The sequence below is a fragment of the Dermacentor albipictus genome, chromosome 9, assembly GCF_038994185.2.
Source record: "Dermacentor albipictus isolate Rhodes 1998 colony chromosome 9, USDA_Dalb.pri_finalv2, whole genome shotgun sequence".
Taxonomy (NCBI): Eukaryota; Metazoa; Arthropoda; class Arachnida; order Ixodida; family Ixodidae; genus Dermacentor; species Dermacentor albipictus.
In genome coordinates this window covers 92103982-92126351 of record NC_091829.1, presented here as the reverse complement: position 1 = coordinate 92126351, position 22370 = coordinate 92103982, and the positions used below count along the sequence as shown (strand labels likewise).

The window sequence follows — 22370 nt, the reverse complement described above, 5'->3', positions numbered from 1 at the left end:
TAGTCATGTACAAAAGCAGATCAGTATGTGACGTTCGGTTAAGAAATTTCACATATAAAGCTATAGGTGATACCGTATTACGGTATCGCATTACGATCCACGGTCTTGCATCGCCATATAGGCTAAACGTGTTAAATAGAATAATATAAAAAATAACGAATAACATACCATACGGAACAAACAGCAACTCCATCGGCCACAGTGGCTGATGGCAGAACATGCTATATTTGATGTTAAACAACTTTTTCTCTCCGCGGTATTTACGAAGCATTACTTTGATGAATCCTTTAACACAAAAAAACGTAAAAACTCGTGATCTGAGCAAGACTGAGACATTCGTTCGGGCTAAAACGTTCACGAAGTATGGTAAAAGAACGAGATCATTTTATATGTCTCATTATACTTTAATAAAGTACAAATTCCGATAGTATCGTCATTCAGGAAAATAAAAGGTCTCGTACGCTACACGGTTCTGACAAGTGGCAGGGAAAAGCAGAAGAAAACCATGTGGCAGGACTTTTTCTGATGAACTTTCACTAACAATTGTATAAAAGAGACTAGGGTGTTGTGTTCTTTCTATGTGTATTACGTTCTTTTTGCTTTCTAATAGTGATTGACGACTGCTACTCTTCCTAAGCATTGACAACTGTATATGATAAAACAGAGGGTTGTGCTGTACAGATATTTTGCTGCTGTAATGTGCGTTTGCTTAAACTATTGCTCGTGCAGGGACAAATACTAGAAATTAGCCGAGTTATGGAAAGGAGACGGAATGGACGGGAGGGATTCAAATTGTGTACATAAATTATGCCTTGTTGAAGGCAAATGCACAGTGGTTCGCATAAAAACATCGATGCTTTCGCGAACTACATGTTACTGTTTGTGGCACATATAGGAAACTTAATTTTGCTATTGTACTTTTAATTTTTTTCTTGCTATTGTTTGCTCTGTTCTTAGAGCACAAGACTGTGTCATTCGGGCTAGAGCACTGCCCAGTCCCGCTCAAGAACATCGTTGCTTAGGCGGGCTGACAAAATATGTAATTGTATGTTTATATTCTAAGAAAGAAAGAAAGAAAGAAAGAAAGAAAGAAAGAAAGGAAGGCGTAGTTTCTCAACTTCTTTTCCGGCTATAAAAATTTAAGACAAGAAATAAATAAATCGTGAAACTCAAGTAAATGTGTGCATCTCCTTTTACTTTATACCTCTCATAACCAAATCAAACAATAAATTACGACATACTGTGATGTCGGCTTAAAGGCATCTCAAAAATATGCAGTAGTTTACGACATTCAATGGATCCTTCAATTCACTTGATTTTTTTTTGGTTAGGGCATTCAGTATGTGCCACAGCCTTCGTGCGCATTTGTGGCGAACCCTTCAGAATGTGTAAGAGTCATAGTGACACCTGTCGATAAAGAATCCCCTTTCTTTTTCGAAGCAGTCATGAGCTCGCGGACATTTACGTGTTGTTTGAAGGAAGAAGAAGTCGACTCACCAGGAAAGGTGGCAGGGCAAATGAGGTGCGTAGAATTTTTATTCCATTGCTCGGCCGCGTATTGTCTTTGTGAGCAATATTACAGCAAGTAGTTCTACAATAGTCATATGGTATGCTTTCCGCCGAAAACGCTGTAGAAACCAAAACTGCACTTTTTACGGCAATGCTCTTTGTTTGAGCACCGGAACATGGCCAAGATCAGAGATTATATAAAGATAGCGCTATCAGACGGGACGAACTTAGAAGGAGCGCACTGACATGGCTGCACAGCAAATGTGTGCCTTTATTGACATGCCTTTCTTTTGATATACGCATATAAGTGAGAAGGCTAACCATGCAAGACGTCCAATCGAACACGAAACAGAAAAGCAGCTTAGGAATTTTCATCAAGCATGGATCTGAATTGATACAGAAACGTCGGAAGTCCTTTTTTAATTTTTGTTTATGTAATACGAATAAAAAGATTGCTCACACAATTATATTTCGTTACATATTAGGACCGTTCCATCTTAAACGCTCCTGATATTTCTCTCGCTGTTTTATTTGGTTGATTAAACGGCGTTTGACGCTGACGATAGTAATGGATACATGTGCGCCACCTAAAATATGAGGCAAGGTTCCCACAGATAGCGAGCTTGGATCCATTGTTGTGCTTTCTTAGTCTACTGCTGATCGATCTGCCTGGCTAACCAATGTGCCGTCTTCCTCACGTCAATGCTATCAACCAAACAAGTCGATGCGCACATGCAACATACTGGTTTTGTGCTTAGCCGCGCTCCCTTGACGTGTCCGTGTGTTAAGTTTGGCCAAGGACTAACTAGCTAGCATCATGCCACAAATACGAATTTGAGACTTGCGTGGACACCAATCTTCTTGAGATTGTGCCACAGATTACGTAATTGAGGAAGCACAAACTGCGAAGCTGTATAGCTCTACCCTTCAAGGAAATTTTCGTGTCGTAAACAAAAAACTCCCCATACCTGGGCCGATACCGAAGATAGTGCAATGCCGAGCCGATCCGCGGCGCAGATGAAGCAGGCGTTAAGCATTCCCCATGCATGGGACGATACCGAAGATAGTGCAATACCGGCCTGATCCGCGGCAGAGTGTCTGCACCAGAGCATGTTGCCTGCTTTAGTGAATCGAGTGAACACATTTGACTAGAGAGCGTTGTCCAGTGAACATCTCTGACTCGATAACTTGGTTGCATTAAGGTTGTCGCAGCTCTAGTATTTTTACGGAGTGTTAGTTTGACATGGACATGAGGTGTTCGTCCAGCCTTCAGCCATTTCCTAGTCCATTTAAGCACTTCTTACATGTCAACTTGCTCAACTTGGTCCGTAACAGATGAGTGGCCAGCGTATGGAACTACCTCAGGCGGCGGAGAGAGGGGGCGAACCGACGTCGGGCCAGTGGCAGCATCCTCAGCAACAGCAGCAGCAACCCGTGTACACATGTCGGTTCTGCTTGGGCACCGACAACCAGATGAGCATGGTGATGCCCTGCAACTGCAAGGGTACGTAGTTCACTACCGAATCTCACTACAGAAAACTCGGGCGTCAGTGCTTACTATTCACCTAGCCAGGAGCGTAGGGAACGTTCCATCTACCAGGGGTGCTGTGGTTTCAAAGCTAATTTGGAGCGCTAACTAATTAGCGGTACAGATAAGGAAGATACCTCATGTACATGTCAGACTAACACTCGGTAAAAAAAACTAACACTGTGGCACCTTTACAGTACTGGTAGAAAAAAGAAGCTGGGAAGATATAGAGCCGTGCTAGATACAGGCAGGGAGCTTCAAAATAGAGAGACAAAGTTTTAACTGAGCTAGCCGGTGTAAACATATGCATGATGTTAGACTGCAACTGATACAGTAAAGCCTGATTAGCGCAAGGTAGGCTAGGCGAATATTTGACGCCACCCAGTTTCAAAGGTGATGTCATCAGAAGTTATCGACTACAGAGCAGTAGATGTGGCATTTCAGCCGATTGGGAATCGTGAGCAGTACACGAATTCGAATACGGTTGGTACTGCTGAGTTCATACGGCATTGTGACTTTTGCAAAGTCGACCATTTACAATGCAGCGTCTTGTTTGGGCACTGGCAAAATACGTGCCAACAACTTCAGGAGGGTACGCGAACAGCCTTGTGAAAGCAGAGCTTCACAAGGCAATTTTTTTAGTTGTTTGGACTTTCTTACATCTGCGAAAACTCTTTTGTTGCGATAGCAATTGCAGGGACACTCTAAACGAGTTCGCACCTTTGAAGCCACCGTCGTCGTGCTTTAACGGTATCTGGCGCATGCGCGGCGAGCGTATAGGGGTTGGAGGTTTTCATAAACGTGGAGCCGCGCAGTTGCATTGCTTGCAGACGCGATGAAGCCAAAGTGGACGCACGGTCTCGCTATGCTGAATCGGCTTTGTAGAGAATCCACGGCAGTGCGTTCTGCCTACCACTAAAAGCATGAGTCTTGTACGGACAAAGGCTAACGCTCCGGTAATAGAGTAGCTAGTTGGGCAACTTGGTACATGTGCACATGAAATTCAACAGCGCTAACGACAAAGGACAGTGGAAGTAGGCAAGCCATGACTCGCAACTAAAGTTTATTTTGGAAGGGCAGTGGTTAGACGACACTCTAAATCCCGCATGCATGCGGAGAGCAAAAAATAAAATAAAAGTAAAGTAGATCAAAGCGAAAAGACTGATGAAAAAAATGGCTGTGGCTTAGCTAAGGTTAAGCCCAGGATGCGAAGCATACTAGCCTTTATTTTAACGCGACAGCGTTAAGGAGCTCGTGTCGCAGAAAAGCCGGTGTCGTCGGCGTCGGCTCAGGCGTGCGGCGCTTGCTCAGGCGCACATTTCGTTGTCGCTCCGAACGCTGCGTTGCTCGACGCTCACCACGTCCGATGCGGGGCGCGTAGTCGCTGCGCCGTGGCAAAGCCACCTAGAAACGGTCTCTGTAGCACGCAGCAACCTTCGCTTCTCATTCCAACGAGCAGCTCTGTCTCCAGGAGGCATCTCACCTCGTGAGTGCCTAGCAGAGGCAAGCGCAGCTGCTTATATACCACCGCGACGCCGCGAGCGACGGCGCGAGTTGGAGCCCCGTTTCTCCTCTGTCGTGACGTCACGGTGTCACGTGGTCAGCCTTGAAGGTGACGCCGCGAGCGGCGGCGCGAGTTGGAGCCCCGTTTCTCCTCTGTCGTGACGTCACGGTGTCACGTGGTGTTGAAGGCGACACCGCCGCGCCTGAGGAGCTGGGTTGAGCTCTAGTAATATGCTTCGCATAAAAAAAAACGCGACATGCAAGCCATGAATCACGCTACGGGCAATCAAGAAATGTAACCTATTTGTCATGGAAGGCAATTAAACCCTCGCTACGACATTCTTGGCCATACTTTTTTATGTGATATACCTCCATGACAAGACCTGGTCTATTGACTTTGCGTCCCTAAAGTATATTTGTTGTTGTTTTTTTCGGACAAAGAGGGTTGCAATCGCATTGTCCGCAATGCATTGCCATGAAATGATTAGGCGGGTTTTTTGGACAAGTACCTTCTGTCTCCCTTTAATCTTCATTTTGACTCGGCGTTCCCCTTGTGCCGTGTAATATTTTGCGCACATGGTGGGAAACTGACACACCAGTCCCTCTGCAAATGACGTAAACGGGTCCTCGTGCTTGTTTGCGCGGCCGGCCTGCTACTGCTTTCTGCATTTTCGATCCACGTGTCCAGCAAAGGACACACGTGGGCTATCTTCAGAGGAGCCGAAAAAAAGTCATGTCAATGCCACGTTGTAAGCTGCATACTCTTTAGGTGAAGGCACTCGCGAGATGTGATCGACCCCACGAAGTAGCAGCTTTCTCACGTCCATTGCCCATTGACTACAGCCGATACCTACAAGCGGATTAGAATCAAGGCGACAGCTTGTGCGGACGAGGAACGCATGGATAACGCAAGCAACCAGAGAACTGCGTCTGCGCCGGGCGTCGCGTCGCTTATGCGCTGCGTCGATGCGATGCCCAGGCGTAGAGTTTGTGATTGTATTACTGATGGCGAATTCGGAAAATCGCACGACGGCCCAATTCCCATGACGGCACAGCGTCAATCAGGAAACTCCCACAGACGGCCGCGCCAGATTTCCCTCTAGACACATAGGAGACTCCATGGCTCCAGGATCGTTGGCACCTCCAAGTTGTGGTATCCCGCTATCGGCGTCATATGCACCTCCGGCACGCTGAAAGTAGTCTGCAGAGACGTGGAGTGCGTCTGGCTGCAAAAACGAACGAAGCGAAGTTCGATTCGTGGTGGAGCAAGGATAGAGTTGGGCCTTCCACTGCTGCCATGAGCATTGTTCGCCCGCGCACCATAACCGCACTAGCGTTTTTATTAAGCTTGTGAGAAAATGCGCAAGGCTGCGCAGAACTCGCAGTAAATGTAAAGCTAGCGTTATCTAATATTTCACTGGGTGGTGACTAACGCCGATGGTTCCCTGACCGTATCATCTCGTGTACCATTGAAGTATTCCACTCCAATGTCACCGTTGCCGCTACTCACCAGGCCAGCATTGTGAGACGCCTGGTAGCTAGCAGGGCGCTGTACTTTCTGTAGGCAACCCGTTGCCGCGAATGTTGCGTGGTTCCCACATGTCACATGCACGTAGTTAGAACACCGTCCGAGAAGTTCACGAGCAACGGTCCACCTTGCTATATGCTGTGTTCTTCGAGCGAATGTGATACTTATGCCATGGATGCCGCCGCCTAGCTGGGCCGTTATCGATAGTGCAAGCGCGACTCGTGCAGGAGGATTCGGTGGTATGAATATATAGGTTGGAACAGGGGACGTGACAGGCATGGACTGCGTTGGCCTGAAATAACGACAATTCGAAGTGAACGGACTCTTACGCTCCGCTCAGTTGGTTCTGCAGCAGAGTCATGTCAGCGTTCTGCTTGTCGCTGCTGGCATGAAAGACAGATAAAAAAACTTTCATTTTTTTTACGCGACGTTTGGCGCATGAGCGTTGCGCACACAAACACAACCGTTCGGATTGTGCAGTACGTTTTGCGTACGGTATCAAGCCGTGGTACCATACAGTGGTAAGGAAAGTGCACTTCAAGCCAATAAAGTTCCGGGTTTCCCTTTGCTTTCGTCTCGTGCACTACTGAGTTGCGACGCCTGCAACTGTGGGCGCGGAAGCTCCTCATCCTGCGAGTGTTATAAAAGAAGTAATAGTTGCCAGGGTGCTGTTTCTGACGCGCAGTAGAACTTGCTTCGCGTGCTGTGTAATGCCAGCATATCCCCCTGCGTATTTTGTAGCTTATAGATACAACTACGCGGGTTGGAGCCGAGCTTCGCGTGCTTCTGCGCCTGCCATAGTGCGCATGCGCGAGAGCCGCGTGACGCGACGAGAGGTGCAGCTGCGTCGCCCTCGCTAAAGTTAGTCCTCGCCGCCGCCGACTGTGGCGCGTTCCAGAGGTGTGACGTCGCAGTCTCCGCAGACACGCCGGCGCCGTGTGCGCCCGCTGCTGCATTTACGATTCCGGCGCTGCGCGGCGGCACTGCGCATGCGCGAGGAGGGTGCACCGTGCGTATAAAGGCGCGGAGAGACGGTTGATGCAGGGCGCTCGACATGGAGATTAAGAAGAGTCGAGCCGCTGCCAGTCGGCGCAAAAGACTGGAAAACTTAAATTCTTCAGACCCCGAGGTTGTCACTTGGCAGTTGGCCGTCGAGCGTCGAAAGAACGAGCGAGACGCGTGTTACTACTCTGACCATCGGACTGTCTTTATGGCCATAGAGAAACAACCAGACATTGAAGGACTGACTGGGATTTGATTTAATAAAGATAGGATGTGTTCATTGTTGCAATGCTGTCCGTCTGATTACAAGGCCAAACAAGGCCATAGCCGGATAAGCTAAGGTTAGCAAGCAAGGCAAGTGATTAACCAAGCATAACCGCACCTTTACGCTACGGATAGCCTGGCATAGCTGAGCCAGCGTTGCCACAACACATAAAGAAATAGTAGTAGATTTTTTCGCGAAATATCAGTAGAAATCAGTAGATTTTTTATTTCAGTTTTTGCACTCAGTTTATGAGCCCACGAATTCAGCGCTTATATTAGTACTCTGCTGTAGTATTGTAGCTTCTAAGATATAGTACAAAAGCTGACCCCTGGATTCTTGGCGATACATTTGAATAACCCGGGGATCCTGAGAGCCGCTGTCAAGCACGAATTTAAAAACAGTGAAGCCCTCCGATGGCCCATTCAACGGCGTCAGATGGTAGTTAGTACATGAAAGCTTTATAGTGTAGTGTCTTCCAGGCAGGGGTAATTGGAGATTGCTGGGAGAGGCCTCCCTGCTGCAGTGCACATAAAAATAGGTTGATCATGATGATGGTGATGATCGTGGTTTCATAGTTGTGGGCTACGGTAGTGCACTCACTTTCACAAATTCACTGCCTCACCTTTTCCCCACTTTGCTCAAAGACAGCGGTAGCGCCACGTTTGAGAGTCCGGAAACGCAAGAATGTATGTTAATCTCGGAGCCAACCACGTTTTTTTTTCGCTGGCTTGGTGGCATCACATTAACATAAACTCTGTACTGAAAAAGTAGCAGCTTTTGCTTTCGTTTCAGTAGAAAAGCAATAAAATCAGTAGATTCAAGCGCTTTATCACTGAATCAGCAGAATATTTTAAAAATCAGTAGATCTAGTCATAAATCAGCACCCGTGGCATCACTGAGGTGAGCTAAGCCGCTGCCAATTTTTTAGAATGCTTCGTCCTTCTGGAGCAGCTGCCAACTTTGCATTCTGGTATAATTGTAATCATTCTAGCCTTAAAACGCATCGTTCCAAAACTGTTAAGGTGGCTTTGACCGAACCCACTAACAAAAATGCGTTCCCATTATATCCCACAACCTCCGTAGCTGCTCTGGCGTCGTCTGATATTTTCGTGTATTTTTTATAAGCCTTTAATGCACACGCGAGCGACAAGCCGAAGTGTCGTATCGAAAATGTATGCAGCTTATAGTCCTTTATCCCAACAGTTATTTTACTTTCTTAGAAAATGCAAGTCTAGCCATGTTCTAGCTATACGTCCGTCTCTACCCACGTTCTAGGGAACAGTTCGTAAAGTGATACTACGCATGATGGGGTGCAAGGGATGGAAAGGTTGCGGTGTAGGCGCTGAGAAGTATGTTAAGCTCATTAAAACTACGTAATGCGCAACATGCTTGTTTGGTAGAGAACCGTTGTGACTGATATGTGTTCTGCGGCGAATGGTTACAGCTATTGTAACGTTTGTGTGCTATGGATATATATATATATATATATATATATATATATATATATATATATATATATATATATATATATATATATATATATATATATATATATATATATATATATATATATATATATATATATATATATATATATATATATAGCATACGAACGTTGCAAGAGCTGTAACCATTCCTAGCGATCTGCAATTATCCCTGTCTTGCGCTGGTTGATTCAAGTTGCAGCTGCAAAGCGTTTCGTCACCTCACCTAATTTATTCACGTCCTCGATTGGGCTTCTCTTCTCTCGGCTCACATTCTGTAACTGCAATAGACCACCGCTTACACGCAATGGCCCCTTGACTGAATAATGCCTATATGGAATGACATACAACATTATCTGAGAGGCATATCCTGAAACTCTGAAGAAAGAAACATAACAGATAACGTGTGTCTGACAGAAATAATTTTTAACGTAAAGTAAGACAGGCACCTCCTTCGGGCGCGAATAATTTATTAATGCGTAAGCACTCTTTGGCCACCTCCCGCCCTGTCTCGTGAAAAGTGTGAATGTCTTGTGCCTGCACAGAAATGCTTAATTTACAAAGTTGGGACATATAATCGTTATGATAATGTAAATATAGATGATTAGTAGCTTTTACGCGGTTAGGAACAATTTACAGAGAAAAAATTGGAGGACGCTTAAGCTTCGCCTTCAAGAGTGGGACGCGACAGCGTTCCCGTCGACCCGCCAAGGGGTATAAGACAATGCGCTACGGCACAGCGATCACTTACGATGCGCCCCGCATCGGACTTAGCGCCCACCTATCACGCGGTGAGCGTCGAGCAACAGCAGCGTTCGCCGCGGCAACGAAACGTGCGCCTGAGCGAAAGAAACGGACCAAAGAACTCGGTGTCTCGGAGGGGAAACGATCTACGCCAGCCAAACGTCGTGATCGGCACGGGCAGAGAGATAGATAGTAATCTAAACCGGGAGCACGGCGAAGCGTCGTCAGGGGAGAGGGAGTCCCGCGACGCGCCTGGCAGCGGTCCCAATGCGCGCGCGGCGCGCCTCCTGTCGGGGCAGCGCCGTACATTGAGAGGAGGGGGTCTTCTGTGTTTGCCGCAAGATGGCTCTGCGTGTGCGGAAAGCGCAGAAGAAATGCAGCGGAAACGCACTTCGCAACTCGTGTAATTGTGACTTCTGTACGTTACATGTTCATAATTACCGATATACACCGCAGTATAACTTTCCACGGCTCGTTTCGAAGGCAACACCGCATTCACTAGAGGCGCGTTTGCACCGCTTGGAAGCCTAGAACTCGTGGCTGAGTGGTAGCGTCTCCGTCTCACACTCCGGAGACCCGGGTTCGATTCCCACCGGGCCAATCTTGGAAGTTGCTTTTTATTTATGAAGCGCCTGCCGTGATTTATCGCTCACGGTCAACGCCGCCGACGCCGACACCGACGCCGACGACACCGGCTTTTCTGCGACACGAGCTCCTTAACGCTATCGCGTTAATAAATAAAACAAAAACAGAATACCCATGCATATACATATGGCTCCTTAGAAGTTGCACAAGGAGGCTTATTGTGTGGGCCAGTTGAAATATGGGCGTGGGATAATTTGAAATTTGGCGTTCAGTCAACTTGAAATTTGGAAGTGGGCCAACTGAAATTTCGGTATGGGCGAACCTGAAATTTGGGAATGGGTCAGCTTAAATTTCGGTGTGGGCCAGCTTGAAATTTGTGGGTGGGCCAATTTCAAATGTGAGGCGGGTCAACTTGAAATTCGGACATGGGCCAAATTAAATTGGATCCTGGGCCAACATGTAATTTGAACATGAGCCAACTGAAATTTGAGTATGGGGCAAGTTGAAATGCGGGGGTGGGCCAACTGAAATTTAGGGGTGGGCCAATGTGAAATTTGGACGTTGGCCAATTTAAATTTGGTGGCAGGCCTACTTAAAATTTCAGGGTCGGTCAAATGAAATTTCGGGGTGGTCCAACTTGAAATATGAGATCGGGTCAAGTTAAATTTGGGGGAGGGCCGATTTGAAAATCCGGGGTAAGCCAACTCAACTTTCGGGCTGGGCCAACTTGGATTAGGGGAAGGGCGAAGTTGGAATTTGGGCTGGGCCAACTCAGATGAGGGGAGTGGGCCAAGTGAAATTTAGGGGTGGGCCAACCTGAAATTTTCGGGTGGCCCAATGTCCAATATTGAACTCCGCGGAGCGTCCTTCTAGTTTAAAACGCTCGCGGCGAAGCGAGCCCATTGAGACGCTTGGCGCGTTTTCATTGGGCCTTACGGAAGCTCAGCCGGAACGTACGCGAGAGCATGTGGGCTCAAGGAACGTGGCCACAAAACAGGCTTACGAGAGCGACAGTGAAGGTGATATGGCATCGTGGCGGTGGACTCTCCCCTTACGCCACCCCGATCACCCACCCTACCGAGGTGGTTCCCCTACCTCCTGACCTACATTTTTATCTCATCATTCGTCCCATCCCCAAGAATATGCGCTCCTACACAAGCAGTACGGCGACCGCTTTGAGGTAGCCTGCGTGGACGCGGCAACTTATTCGTTGGCTTCCCGCATTGTTTTCGCCCTCGCTACCAATCCGGCCCAATTACTCCCATCAGGCTCCATCACCACAGACTCATCCGAAACTGCAGAGGAGGCAGCCATTGCGTTCGCTCTCTACCTCTGCCTCTATATTTTTCCAACTCAAAATCTGCCCTGTTCAATTTCATCAAAGGCCTGGTATCCCGTACCACGGCCCGGTTTCTACGCTTCTGGCACCCCACCCGCCTCCTAACCCTCATCTGGACCCCCACACATGGAGGCCTCCCGGGTAACGAGGACGTCCACCCCTTCACCCGAGGACTTACTTTCCGGTCGGGAGTCGGACCCCCTACGCCAGCCCGGAAGCGTCTGCTTACATTCAGAGACATCATTACCCCCTACTGAACCGGCAGACTTTCTACATGTCCTACTTACATGCCCTACTTTCCTGCCCACTCCATACCAAACCAAGGCAGAGTCATACTGGGAGACCCTCTTGGCCAGCTCCGCTGCTACAAGCCAAAGGCGGATCATCGCCGACGCCCTGTAGCGCATAACCCTCCAAGGGCTCTCCTTTGCTCTATATGGGCGGCTCCTAAGGGCTTCCTCGTGCCAAGTAAGGGAGATTGTGCTCTCCCCCCCCCTCTCTGAATTTATTTAGCAACAATTTTCACCACCACTACCACCCCTCACGCAACGCATCACGCGCTGCTGTGGCAGGTGCTATTCTATTCCCTTTCAACCACTCTGCTCTGTCGAGGCGCGCGCTAGCCGGGTGTTCCATTTCACTTGGTACGATTGCATGGAAGAGGCCAGATGCGGCGAGAAACTCTGACAATGGTGTACTAAACCCTAAGCATTCTTTGGCACCTGAAAGGCCATGGGTAGACGCGCATAAGGCAAGAAAAGCAAGTAAGCTAAAACAAAGTCGCGGCGGAGCCAAACAGTGCTGAGGCATTAGTAGACAATTCTCAGAATATTTGTAGCTTTTACTTTATCTTTTTAACTTCTATGTGCAGTTTTCTCTGAGAAGTGTATGAAAGCATTGTACCAACATCCGGTTGCACAAAAGGATCAACTAGCGATCCATGCTGAATGCATTGTTGTCGGTTCCCACTTTTACATTGTACGGCTCGATTTCCGGAATATTGCTCTCCTGCGATGACACAATTTGGGTAATGGATAGCTCTGTGAGCACGGCCTTCGCGTATTTCAACACAAATCTCTAAGAAAAAATGTATGCCGAGGTATTAAGTAGACGATGACTCCAAAGCGAAAATGATTTCGTATAACGCTGAAAAAAATGAATGAGAATGCATGACCAAAGGTAAGCATAAGAGCTGGATTCTGCCGGTAGCAAGGGTGCCGAGAGCAACGTTGTTATTTTTCATTTTCCAAAGCGTCCCGCCCACTCTCGTGATGCAGGCAACTTCAGCCACGCCCACGCCAACTGCGTTGCAATCCAGATATACCAGAATCGAGTATACGCCTGCCACATCTGCCATTATGACTTCAACATCCGCTGGGACAATCAGAAGGTAGGTCGGGACGCTGGCCAGCTGTGTCTGTTGTAGTGTTTCTTGTATATTCCTTCGTATAAACGATGCATCTTGCCCTGCTTCAGATTATTCGTCAAATCCACTAAGCCTTTTGTGCGGAAGGGCTGTTCGATGGATAGGGTGCATTTGCTAATGCGCCCGGCATCTGGATGCTGAAACATCGTCTTCCCCTTATCCTCTTCATGTCAGCGATTCATTTTGTACCATCAAGTGTATTTTAGTGTTGTTCTTGAGAATAATAATTATGCTAGATTTACATCAAATAGAAATTTTAATTAGATCTATAGGGAATAATTTTGGTGGTCATATCGCATATTTTACGGCTTTGGCTACATTTGAAGCGCTCTAGTACACTCCCTCAAAAGTTGCATTCAAAGAGGGTGTAAGGGTAGGAGTTATCGACCGATCTACAGCCTCACTCACATTTAATGGCTTAAATTATTTTACACCGTATCTTTCATTAAAGAACGCTCATCACTTCGTATCTCTAGAGAAGTGGAGCCAAACTGACATATATTTTCATTCGTAACTTCTCTTTGTCATTTGTAAGTCGCCTCTGTTAAAATAATTCCGGCCATGGCAGCAGCATTTCGATGGGGGCGAAATGCGAAAACACCCGTGTACATAAATTTAGATGCACGTTAAAGAACCCCAGTTGGTCCAGATTTCCGGAGTCCCCCCTACGGCATGCCTCATAATCACAAAGTGATCTTGGCACGTAAAACTCCATGATCTATTTTTTTACATTATGCCGAGCACGAGGATTAGCTGGAACTGGCTCTTATAACAATAAATAGCACAAGTCGTTTTAGTGAGACAGGTCCTGTTTTCTACATATTGAATTAGTTACCACATTTGTGTCTATAGAATACCGTCACTGGTTAATATATTTCTTGTATTTTACCATTTGTGTGGTAATTTTCTGGTTCTACTAAACCTCAGCCTTTAATTCTGCTTTAGCAATTGCTGTGTGACACTCTAAAGGTGGTGCCTCTGCACTGTCCCGCTCTTGAACTTCTTCTGTATTGCTGTATATGTTCTTTACTACTAGGATCCCAAAAGAAGGAGCGACCCAGATCCAACGGAGTTCCTGGAATTATTGTGAAACTAAACTTTCGTGAGGTGGTTGATCAAATGCCATAAACATGGCCGTTTCATTCGCGCGTCTTTGGCGTAAAGGAAACTGGCAGGCGAACGTGTGCTCTCGCGCGGTCGGGCTGGCGCAATGTCGCGCATCCGGCGATCTTCTCAAGGAGCTAATTGGTCTTGGCAATCAAACAAGTGTACGTGCGATTGTGGATCTTAAAGCATAGGGTAGCTGAGCTGGGTGACCAATGGTGGATCCTATCATCGGGCACGTCATTAATTTTTTTAAAGTGTGAGCTATTCGACGAGACAGCGGCAGCACACAGCAAGAGGATGGATAGGTAGGCTAGTTGGTAACGCATATTAATAAACACTTAGAGCGCTAAAACACGAAAGACGTAGAAAAATAAACACACACCACACGCGCTGTGGTGTGTGTTTATTTTTCTACGTCCTTAGTGTTTTAGCACGCTAACTTTTTATTAGCACGCCGCAGCCATGGTCGGGAAAACCGAGAAGGTTTCGCAGAGAAAGCTATATATATTTAGAAACATCAATTCTGATCACAACTGACTGGCATCTGTTCTGAACAACAGTTCTTCCAGAAGTACGTTTTCTGGTAGTATGGTTAAAGATGAAGCTGACAAGTGCTGTGAGCCAAGCGCAGCTGTGCGTGTTGTGCGACGCGCAGAGCTTCGTCGACTGGCTGCTGGACAGCGACAACCTGGCGGACCACGTGCTGTTCGCACTCAGCGTGCTCTTCACGCTCAGCCTGGTGCTGGTGCTGACGTTCGCCTGGCTCCAGGCGACGCACACGCTGGCGCGTCTCTCCTGGTTGCTGGCCATGCCTCTCGCCCTTCTGCTGCTGCTGCAGAGCTTCACATGGATGGGCTTCGCTTTATACAGCCTATGGTCAGTGGGCATTGTGAGAGATAGAGATGGAAGTGCCGACTTGCCTACTCAACGTGTTATACGCTAGACTAAGGTAGTATGACTCTTTTAGTGCGAACCATTCTTCTCCGAGTCAAGCCAGTATTTCGTATCTCGTCTCACTGTTTTTTCTTGGTCAACGAGCCGACAACTACCGCCATCTGCAGTAAAGGGTAGAAAGTAACGGACACTTTCGATGACCGCCAAGATGGGTCGATCTTGCAGTCCACGTGCTTCGGCTGTTGTGCGCTCGGGGGACGACGGGGGAGGGCCAATGAGGTTTTTGGGGAGAATGAGCCAAGTGCGCCGAGCGGAGTCGTCCGAGTGGTGTCGACGCGCGGCTTTGAATGGCGGCGTGAAGCGAGCTTCGCGTTTAGCTCTGGCTGCATCGTATTCCATCATCGGGTGCTATTGCACGTGAGCCTTGAGGTGTCAGAAGCTTTAGAAGCGGTACTGGAGCTTTCTGCAAGGAACACGTTCGTTCGCTCGCTCGTGTTTGCCCACCACGAGTATCGAGTGGAAGCACATTTCCTCCTCCATTACCTACATTGAAGACAAGACGGCCTTTAAAATAACTATCAGTGACTATATACAGCGTACTTTACGCTGATTATGCAACCATAGCTTGACAAAATTGTTATGGGCGACTCTCTCTGAAGATGGGGTTGATTGGGACACGACCTAACCGATGGCCTTGATCGCAAGCGGAGGTTCCGCTATCGCAAAGCGCACGTCCTCTTTCTCTACCCTCTATTAGTCCGCCCCCCACTACAGCTTGTGGCACATACCCAATTCGTAAAAGATTGTCCCGCTTGTAACAATAGTACGTTTCATGCTTGATCTGCTTTTACGTTCTTTATTTGAGTGCATATTTGTGCGCTCTATTTCTGCATCTTTTGATAACTTTTGATATTAACGCAGAATGTGTCCTGGGCATAGTGTAATAAATAAAGAAATAAATTACTATGGCTATACTTACTAATCCAGCTGCAGCAATATAAGGACCGCCAAGGGGACGAACCACTGCTTTGCTAAAACGAGAATGAGCCACATTCGCGGAGTCATTGGCTAATAGTTCCCAGACAAATCTACCTAGTAACACTTCCCCCTCGTTCTCCTTAGTTGTCCGCGTAACAAAGCGTGTTTCAGCTACGATATCGAAAGCATGGGCGGTGAGTGGCGGTGAACGGAGCTTTGCCACTATTCATCACGCTCACTCTCACATTGGCATGCGTTCTGGAAAAGACAACGATCGAAATACACAGAAAAATTATACAGTATATTAGGAAGTGTATTATGCGCCACTTCCTGCATATCCACACCTGTCCCATTCTCTAGCCGTAATAATTGTCGTTAGAGTTTTAGTGGGTCCGGTATTCCGCTAAAGGGAGGCATATCGCGCGGAATAGTGGGTGACCTGGAGCATATGCGTTGAGTTCTCTGTACGGCGAAGCTACCAGGTGGTACAGAGCTACTATAGAAGTTACCAAGTGTTTTCTACTTCACAGGTTGTGTAAAGTTTAGGCAGCAGCGTCATCGTGTCCTACTTCGCTATCAGCGTAAACCAGTAGAAAACACTTGTTTAGGGCAATACCAGCTCTGTGCTTCTCTGGTTGTGCTCCGCGCCACGAGGTGGCTGCACCATGCAGGCCACTAGCGTTTGCCCCTCCGCCATCCGGCAAAACGCCTAGTACGCCGCCATTTAGCGGAATACCGGACACTCTGAAACTATTAACTTATGTATGCGTAGGTATGCGCAGTGGCGTAGCTAGGTCGTCTGGCACCCGGGGCCCATAGGTCTTCTGTCCCCCCCGCCCCCCCCCCCCCCCCCGGGTGTAGTAGTCGAGGAAGGCGAGGATATCAACAAGTTTCGGGTGTCTTCAGACGTATTATATAACGCCTACCCCCTCCCCCCCAACTGGCCCCTCGCACCCGGGCCCCACGCCCCCCCCCCCCTTTGCTATGCCACTGGGTATGCGTGTCCACCGCGTACCTCGCTAGCGGCCGTGAAGTAGCGCTGCCTCTAGCGTCCCCAAGGCTGGGATTTCCAAGTTTCCATGGCTAGCTCAAATATGGGTTCGCTGGCTTCATTACAGGCTACAAAACTACAAACAGCCTACAAAACCGACGTACAGTAAAAAAAAAGAAAGCATTGAGTATTTTACTTCTTAATTTGTAGACTACGCATTCAAAATCACCTACACTCGCACTCACCGGTACTAAGTGACGTACGTAGGGTTAGAATGTGAGCTTGTGGATTGCCATGTGGGTCCTGTTTTGTGGTTTCTGCGCCAAAATATTTGCTCCGACATGTTAAAACAAGTTTTTCTGTTTAGAACCAGACTAGATTTGACTGTGCAGTCGATAGTTGGTCCGGGTTATCAGGGATGCTGCTTTTTTTTTGTTCTAGAAGTTACGGCGGTGTAACTTCGTCAGGTAATTCAAGAAAACAAAAGCAAAACTGCTATTATGGCGTCTGGCGCTTAGGACGTTTTTTTTTTTTTCGGCGGTGCTGATTGTTTTATGTAGAAATGGGAGCGCAGATGGTGAGGAAGGGAAGAAGATGGCGCTGACAGGATGAAGAGAGGAATTGAAGTTGCAACGCGCACCAATTGGTTGGCACAAGCGATGTCTTCATCGGGCCGCAGCGGCAGTGTAGAGACAGCACGCGCCCTGGTGGTTGCACGCGAAGGCTTCGCTTACACCGACTGGTATATTGCGCATAGGATCATCGTGGCTCTTTAATACTGTGAGCTGCATTTCCGGCTCGCCTTATAATACTTCAGAAAATCTGTAGTTTATATATTACTGGTTATAAGGAGAAATAGCCCGACACTGCAGAAGAGGCATAGTCTCGCGTATGGCACGGTCGGCCTCTAAGGAGGCCAATTTTAAATCGGTTAGCTTTCATTACCTCTTCCGTCCGTTTTCGTGGTTGGTTGGTAGTCGGCATGACAAATATTCACTCGATCTCTCTATCGCTCGCTATCAGCCGCGGTGGCTTAACACTTATGGTGCGTCGCTGCTAAGCACGAGGTCGGGGGATCAAATACCGGCCATGGCGGCTCCATTTTGATGGAGACGAAATGCAAAAACGCCCATGTCCTGCACATTTGGGGCGTGGTAAAAGGTCCCCTGGTGGTCAAAGTTAATACGGAGTGCGCCGCAGCGGCGTGCCTCATAATGAAATCGTGGATTTGGAACATAAAAGCCCAGAATTCAATTTATTCCTCTCTTGCTTGCTATGTCGTTTACACTCGCCCTTTCGGGCTATTCACTTGCATTCACAATCGTCGTCGGTGGTTTCTGCAGAATTTTTCAAGTGCCCACCCCCTCCTCGGTAAGATAACGACAAACGAATGGCGTCTGTTTATTAATGAAATAAATGTGTAATTGCCCGCACTATCCAAAAGCCAAAGACCACTGGGCTCGTGCAGGTGCCAGCCGCACTTCTCATACGTGAACCCGCTTCGCTGATTCCTGCGATAGGTGGGGATAAACTATTCAGCTTAGCTGTGACTATTACTTTCTCGCAGTTATTTGCACTTGATGAGGTACAAACAATAGTGGTGCGTTGGCGAAAAGGAAAAGTCAAGAAAAATCTGGGAACGCAAAATTAGCGAGCTAGGCATCACTCCGGGATAAACAGCCACACATGTTTGAAACACTTCGAAAGTGGTGTATATAAAGAAATGGGTGGTGGCAAAGTCCTAAAAGGTAAGCAAGAAGGTCGCAAGGTCGGGAGGAGTAGTAAAAAATTAATGTTCTTCGTTTGACCCACCGACCGGGTAATGCGCACGTAAAACAACAAAAAAGATTATCAGATTGGTAAGGATTTATGCATCGAAAAGTTTATATATAGCTAGTGTTAAAAGCTCGCGTATTCATGGGTAGATAAGTTTATGAAATTGTGGCATGAAACATTTTTTGGAGTCATCAGTTTGCAAAGCTGTTGGATTCTTGGGTTGAAAAGTTCATGTATTCATGGTTTTAAAAATGTATGTAATCACGACAGGCAGCGTTCATGAAGCCATGGGTTGAAAAGATGGCGACTTCCGCTACTGGTGGTTTAAAAAGAAAGGGTTCTTTTGGGTGCTACCTTTATCAGTCGGTAGGTTCATCGCTAAAGCAAACAACCCTGTCCATACTATGCCACTACCGGCCCTCTGAAAGAGTCCGAGCACATATTACGTGATCGCCTAGCATGTGCCCTGGAACGATAAACACTGCATGGCTTATCGACGGCAGGCAACCTCTGTCTGTGTTCACTCTGCCTGGCGCGTAGTCTAACACTACATCACAGCTAAGCAGACAACCAGAGCCTTCCAGCAATTCCTATTATCATGGGGCTAAACATGGAGCTATAGTAGTGTCGCTGTGTTCTTTACAGTGTGGTCCACTGGCAAGCTGCATTAACGTTCGGTTTCCGCTTTACTAGCACTTCACCTGCACGTAGCGTCAGCACTGTGTAAGTTACGCGCAAATATGTAAAGAAACCTGCAGAGGCCACCAATAAGAAGCCATCTGCAGCAAAGCCTGGCGAATAATTGTACACTTGAGAGAGGGAAAAAACCCCACGTGCTCGACGTTCACGTATTAGCTTCAACAGTGACCTTACTTTCGATCGATGGCCATTCATTCAATTATCCTTACCATTATAATTCATCTCAATACCGATTATTCTTCATCACATCGCCATTGTATCCCTTATCATTAATTAACAATCACAATTAACGTTGCTAGTATTTATCTTTTATTTATTGATAACTTAACATCACTATATGTACACAGACGGAATAATGTAGCCGTAGTGTCTTACAGGTTAAATGAAAAAAAATACAGTGATAAACATAACAGCTGTGAAAAAATGAAGCATCAGTGTCAGTAAGAGTCACAGGACACGTGTCAGTCAAAGTAAAAAGGGACAAGATAAGACGTGCAGAAGGTTCATGCTAATACCTCTGTATCATGAGCGCGTTTCATGCTAACGTCGCTTCAGTATAGCAAACGACTCACTGGACGTGGTAACAATATTAGGTAGGTGTTTCTACTCACATATTGTGGGCGAAACACACAATACGCGAGTTCTGCTTCATCCACGTTATTAGACTTGGGCAAATTAGTTCGGCGGAACCTCGCAAGGTGGAGGAAGTGTAATGAAAAGAAAAAATGTCATGCAGCCGAATATAGCACGAAGCTACAACGAAAACCCGTACTGGTTTCTCAGAAAGGAAGCCTCATAGTTGAGGGAGAATTCGTTCTGGTCTGCGATTTCAACCCAGAACCAATGTCTTGATGACAATGTCCTGATGACTATTTTTCCCTTTCATGACACTTCGTTACCAAGGCAGGATTCCGCAGAATTGAATTTGCCTTATTAAATGATGCTCTCCTTCAAGTCATTCATTAATTCTCCATCGTGTTGCTCAGATGGTAGAGCGACCGCCACGGAAATGCGTTGGTCCCCAGTTTGAATGTTGGACCAGGACAAATCTTTTCTCGACTGAGAGGTTTTCTTCCTGAGAAACCCGTATGGGTTTCCTTTGTAGCTCCGTGCTACACTCAGGTGGATGACAATTTTTCCTATCATTTATCTGCCTAGATTCGTTTTTCGAAAGTGAATATAGTCTCAACCTTCAGCGCAGCTGCTAAGGCTGATCTACCTTTTCTACGAATAAGATATCTTAAACTTAATCAATCAATCAACACACTCTGTTTTACGCGGAATAGAAGAAACAGCGCACAAAGGACGAAGGACAGTGAAAAAAGCGAGTGCTGACTGGGAACAGAATGTTCTCTGGGAAAACGTATACTGCCTGTCGCACGCGCATTGTTTATGTATACGTACTTGATGCTTACCACATAGACCCGTGTAAGGATCGCACTTTTTTTTCATAAATTTGAAGAGGTGCGGCCCTTACAAAGGAGTGAACTTTTTGGTCAAGATGGTGCCGTCGCAGCCTTCAGTTGAGCGCACCCGGGAGTCCCGGATGTACTCTTGCATCAGAGGTCAACGCGCAGTTCTCGCTATCTATTAGCGGCAGGCAGAAATGCGTTGCACGTGAGGAATCGGGGCGCCAAACGCGATTGCTTAACCGTTGAAATTTTTTCTCCACATTTCCGGCTGTCAAGTTGGGGTACGGCCCCTACACGGGTGCGGCTTCTACACGGGCACTACCCTTACACGAGTGCGGCCTTCATGCGGCATTATCCCTGCAAAATTCAGTTGCGAGTCAGCGCCCAAGTTGTGTTTTCACTGTCCGTCGTTCGTTGTGTGTCGTTTCTAGTCTTCCACATAAAGGTACCAACTAGCCCAGCTCTCGCTTGCTCTGTTCTGTTATATGGCGTGCCAACAGCTCGACCACTCACCCGCAGGTTGTATCGCAAGGCGTATCTCATCTGGAAGGTCCAGTCACCACCACCAGCTCTGCGGCAACGGCTGGAGGCACAGGCCCCTGTGGCGTCGGAGCGCCACTGAGGCTGGCGTTCAGTGCGTCGGCCACGAATCGTCAAGGATCTTCAGTGCTTTACGCACGTGGTCGCGTGTGACCGGACGCCCGTCGGCGCTTCTCTGACCGCTTCCCGGAGTTTCACGTCGTTAGAGCTCGCTCCCTACAAGCTACCGCATCCAACGTGATTTTTTTATTTTGTGCACTTCCTATTACGCCTGTACCCATACGTAAGAGTCATTATGAATATTATAGTTATGTTGTCGTTTTATGCGAAGCATATTACTAGAGCTCAACCCAGCTCCTCAGGCGCGGCGGTGTCGCCTTCAATACCACGTGACACCGTGACGTCACGACAGAGGAGAAACGGGGCTCCAATTCGCGCCGTCGCTCGCAGCGTCGCCTTCAAGGCTGACCACGTGACACCGTGACGTCACGACAGAGGAGAAACGGGGCTCCAACTCGCGCCGTCGCTCGCGGCGTCGCGGCGGTATATAAGCAGCTGCGCTTGCCTCTGCTAGACACTCACGAGGTGAGATGCCTCCTGGAGACAGAGCTGCTCGTTGAAATGAGAAGCGAAGGTTGCGGCGTGCTACAGAGACTGTTTCTAGGTGGCTATTTAGAACATAAAGACTTCACCATTGTTGCAGTCAACAGCGTATGCTGAAGATTAGAGACCACGAAATGCCATCAGCGACGCCATCAGCCCATGGCAAATGTTCACCCTATTGCAAAAACCAGCTTCTTCCAGTGCATTACAGTATGAAACCAACGCGTTTTTCACAATGGATCGCACTGGGGATGCTGGCGCTCGCTGGCGGTCATTGGGACGCCACTGAGAACGCTGGATAAGAGCTGGGTCATACGGGACGAGATGCTGCTTTCACTGCTATCACGCCGAGGCACACTGGTTTGTGCAGTTCGCTTTCTCGCACTTGAAACTGCGCTGGTTGCGTTTGCGCCGCACTGGTTCCAGTAAGCAAGGCAAGGACTATAGGCGCTGTTTA

At 47.6% G+C, this 22370-nt stretch overlaps 1 protein-coding gene across 1 annotated transcript in view; it reads left to right on the top strand.

The window, feature by feature from the left end:
• LOC135919125 (uncharacterized) overlaps positions 1–21634 on the top strand; it is a 51178-nt gene extending 29544 nt beyond the window's left edge. The window contains exons 2-5 of the mRNA XM_065452853.2: positions 2845–3013; positions 12765–12877; positions 14676–14896; positions 21290–21634. Of these exons, the coding sequence (XP_065308925.1) occupies positions 2845–3013; positions 12765–12877; positions 14676–14896; positions 21290–21392 (606 nt within the window). The 3' untranslated portion in view covers positions 21393–21634. The remainder of the gene's footprint in view (positions 1–2844; positions 3014–12764; positions 12878–14675; positions 14897–21289) is intronic.
• The last annotated feature ends 736 nt before the right edge of the window (positions 21635–22370 follow it).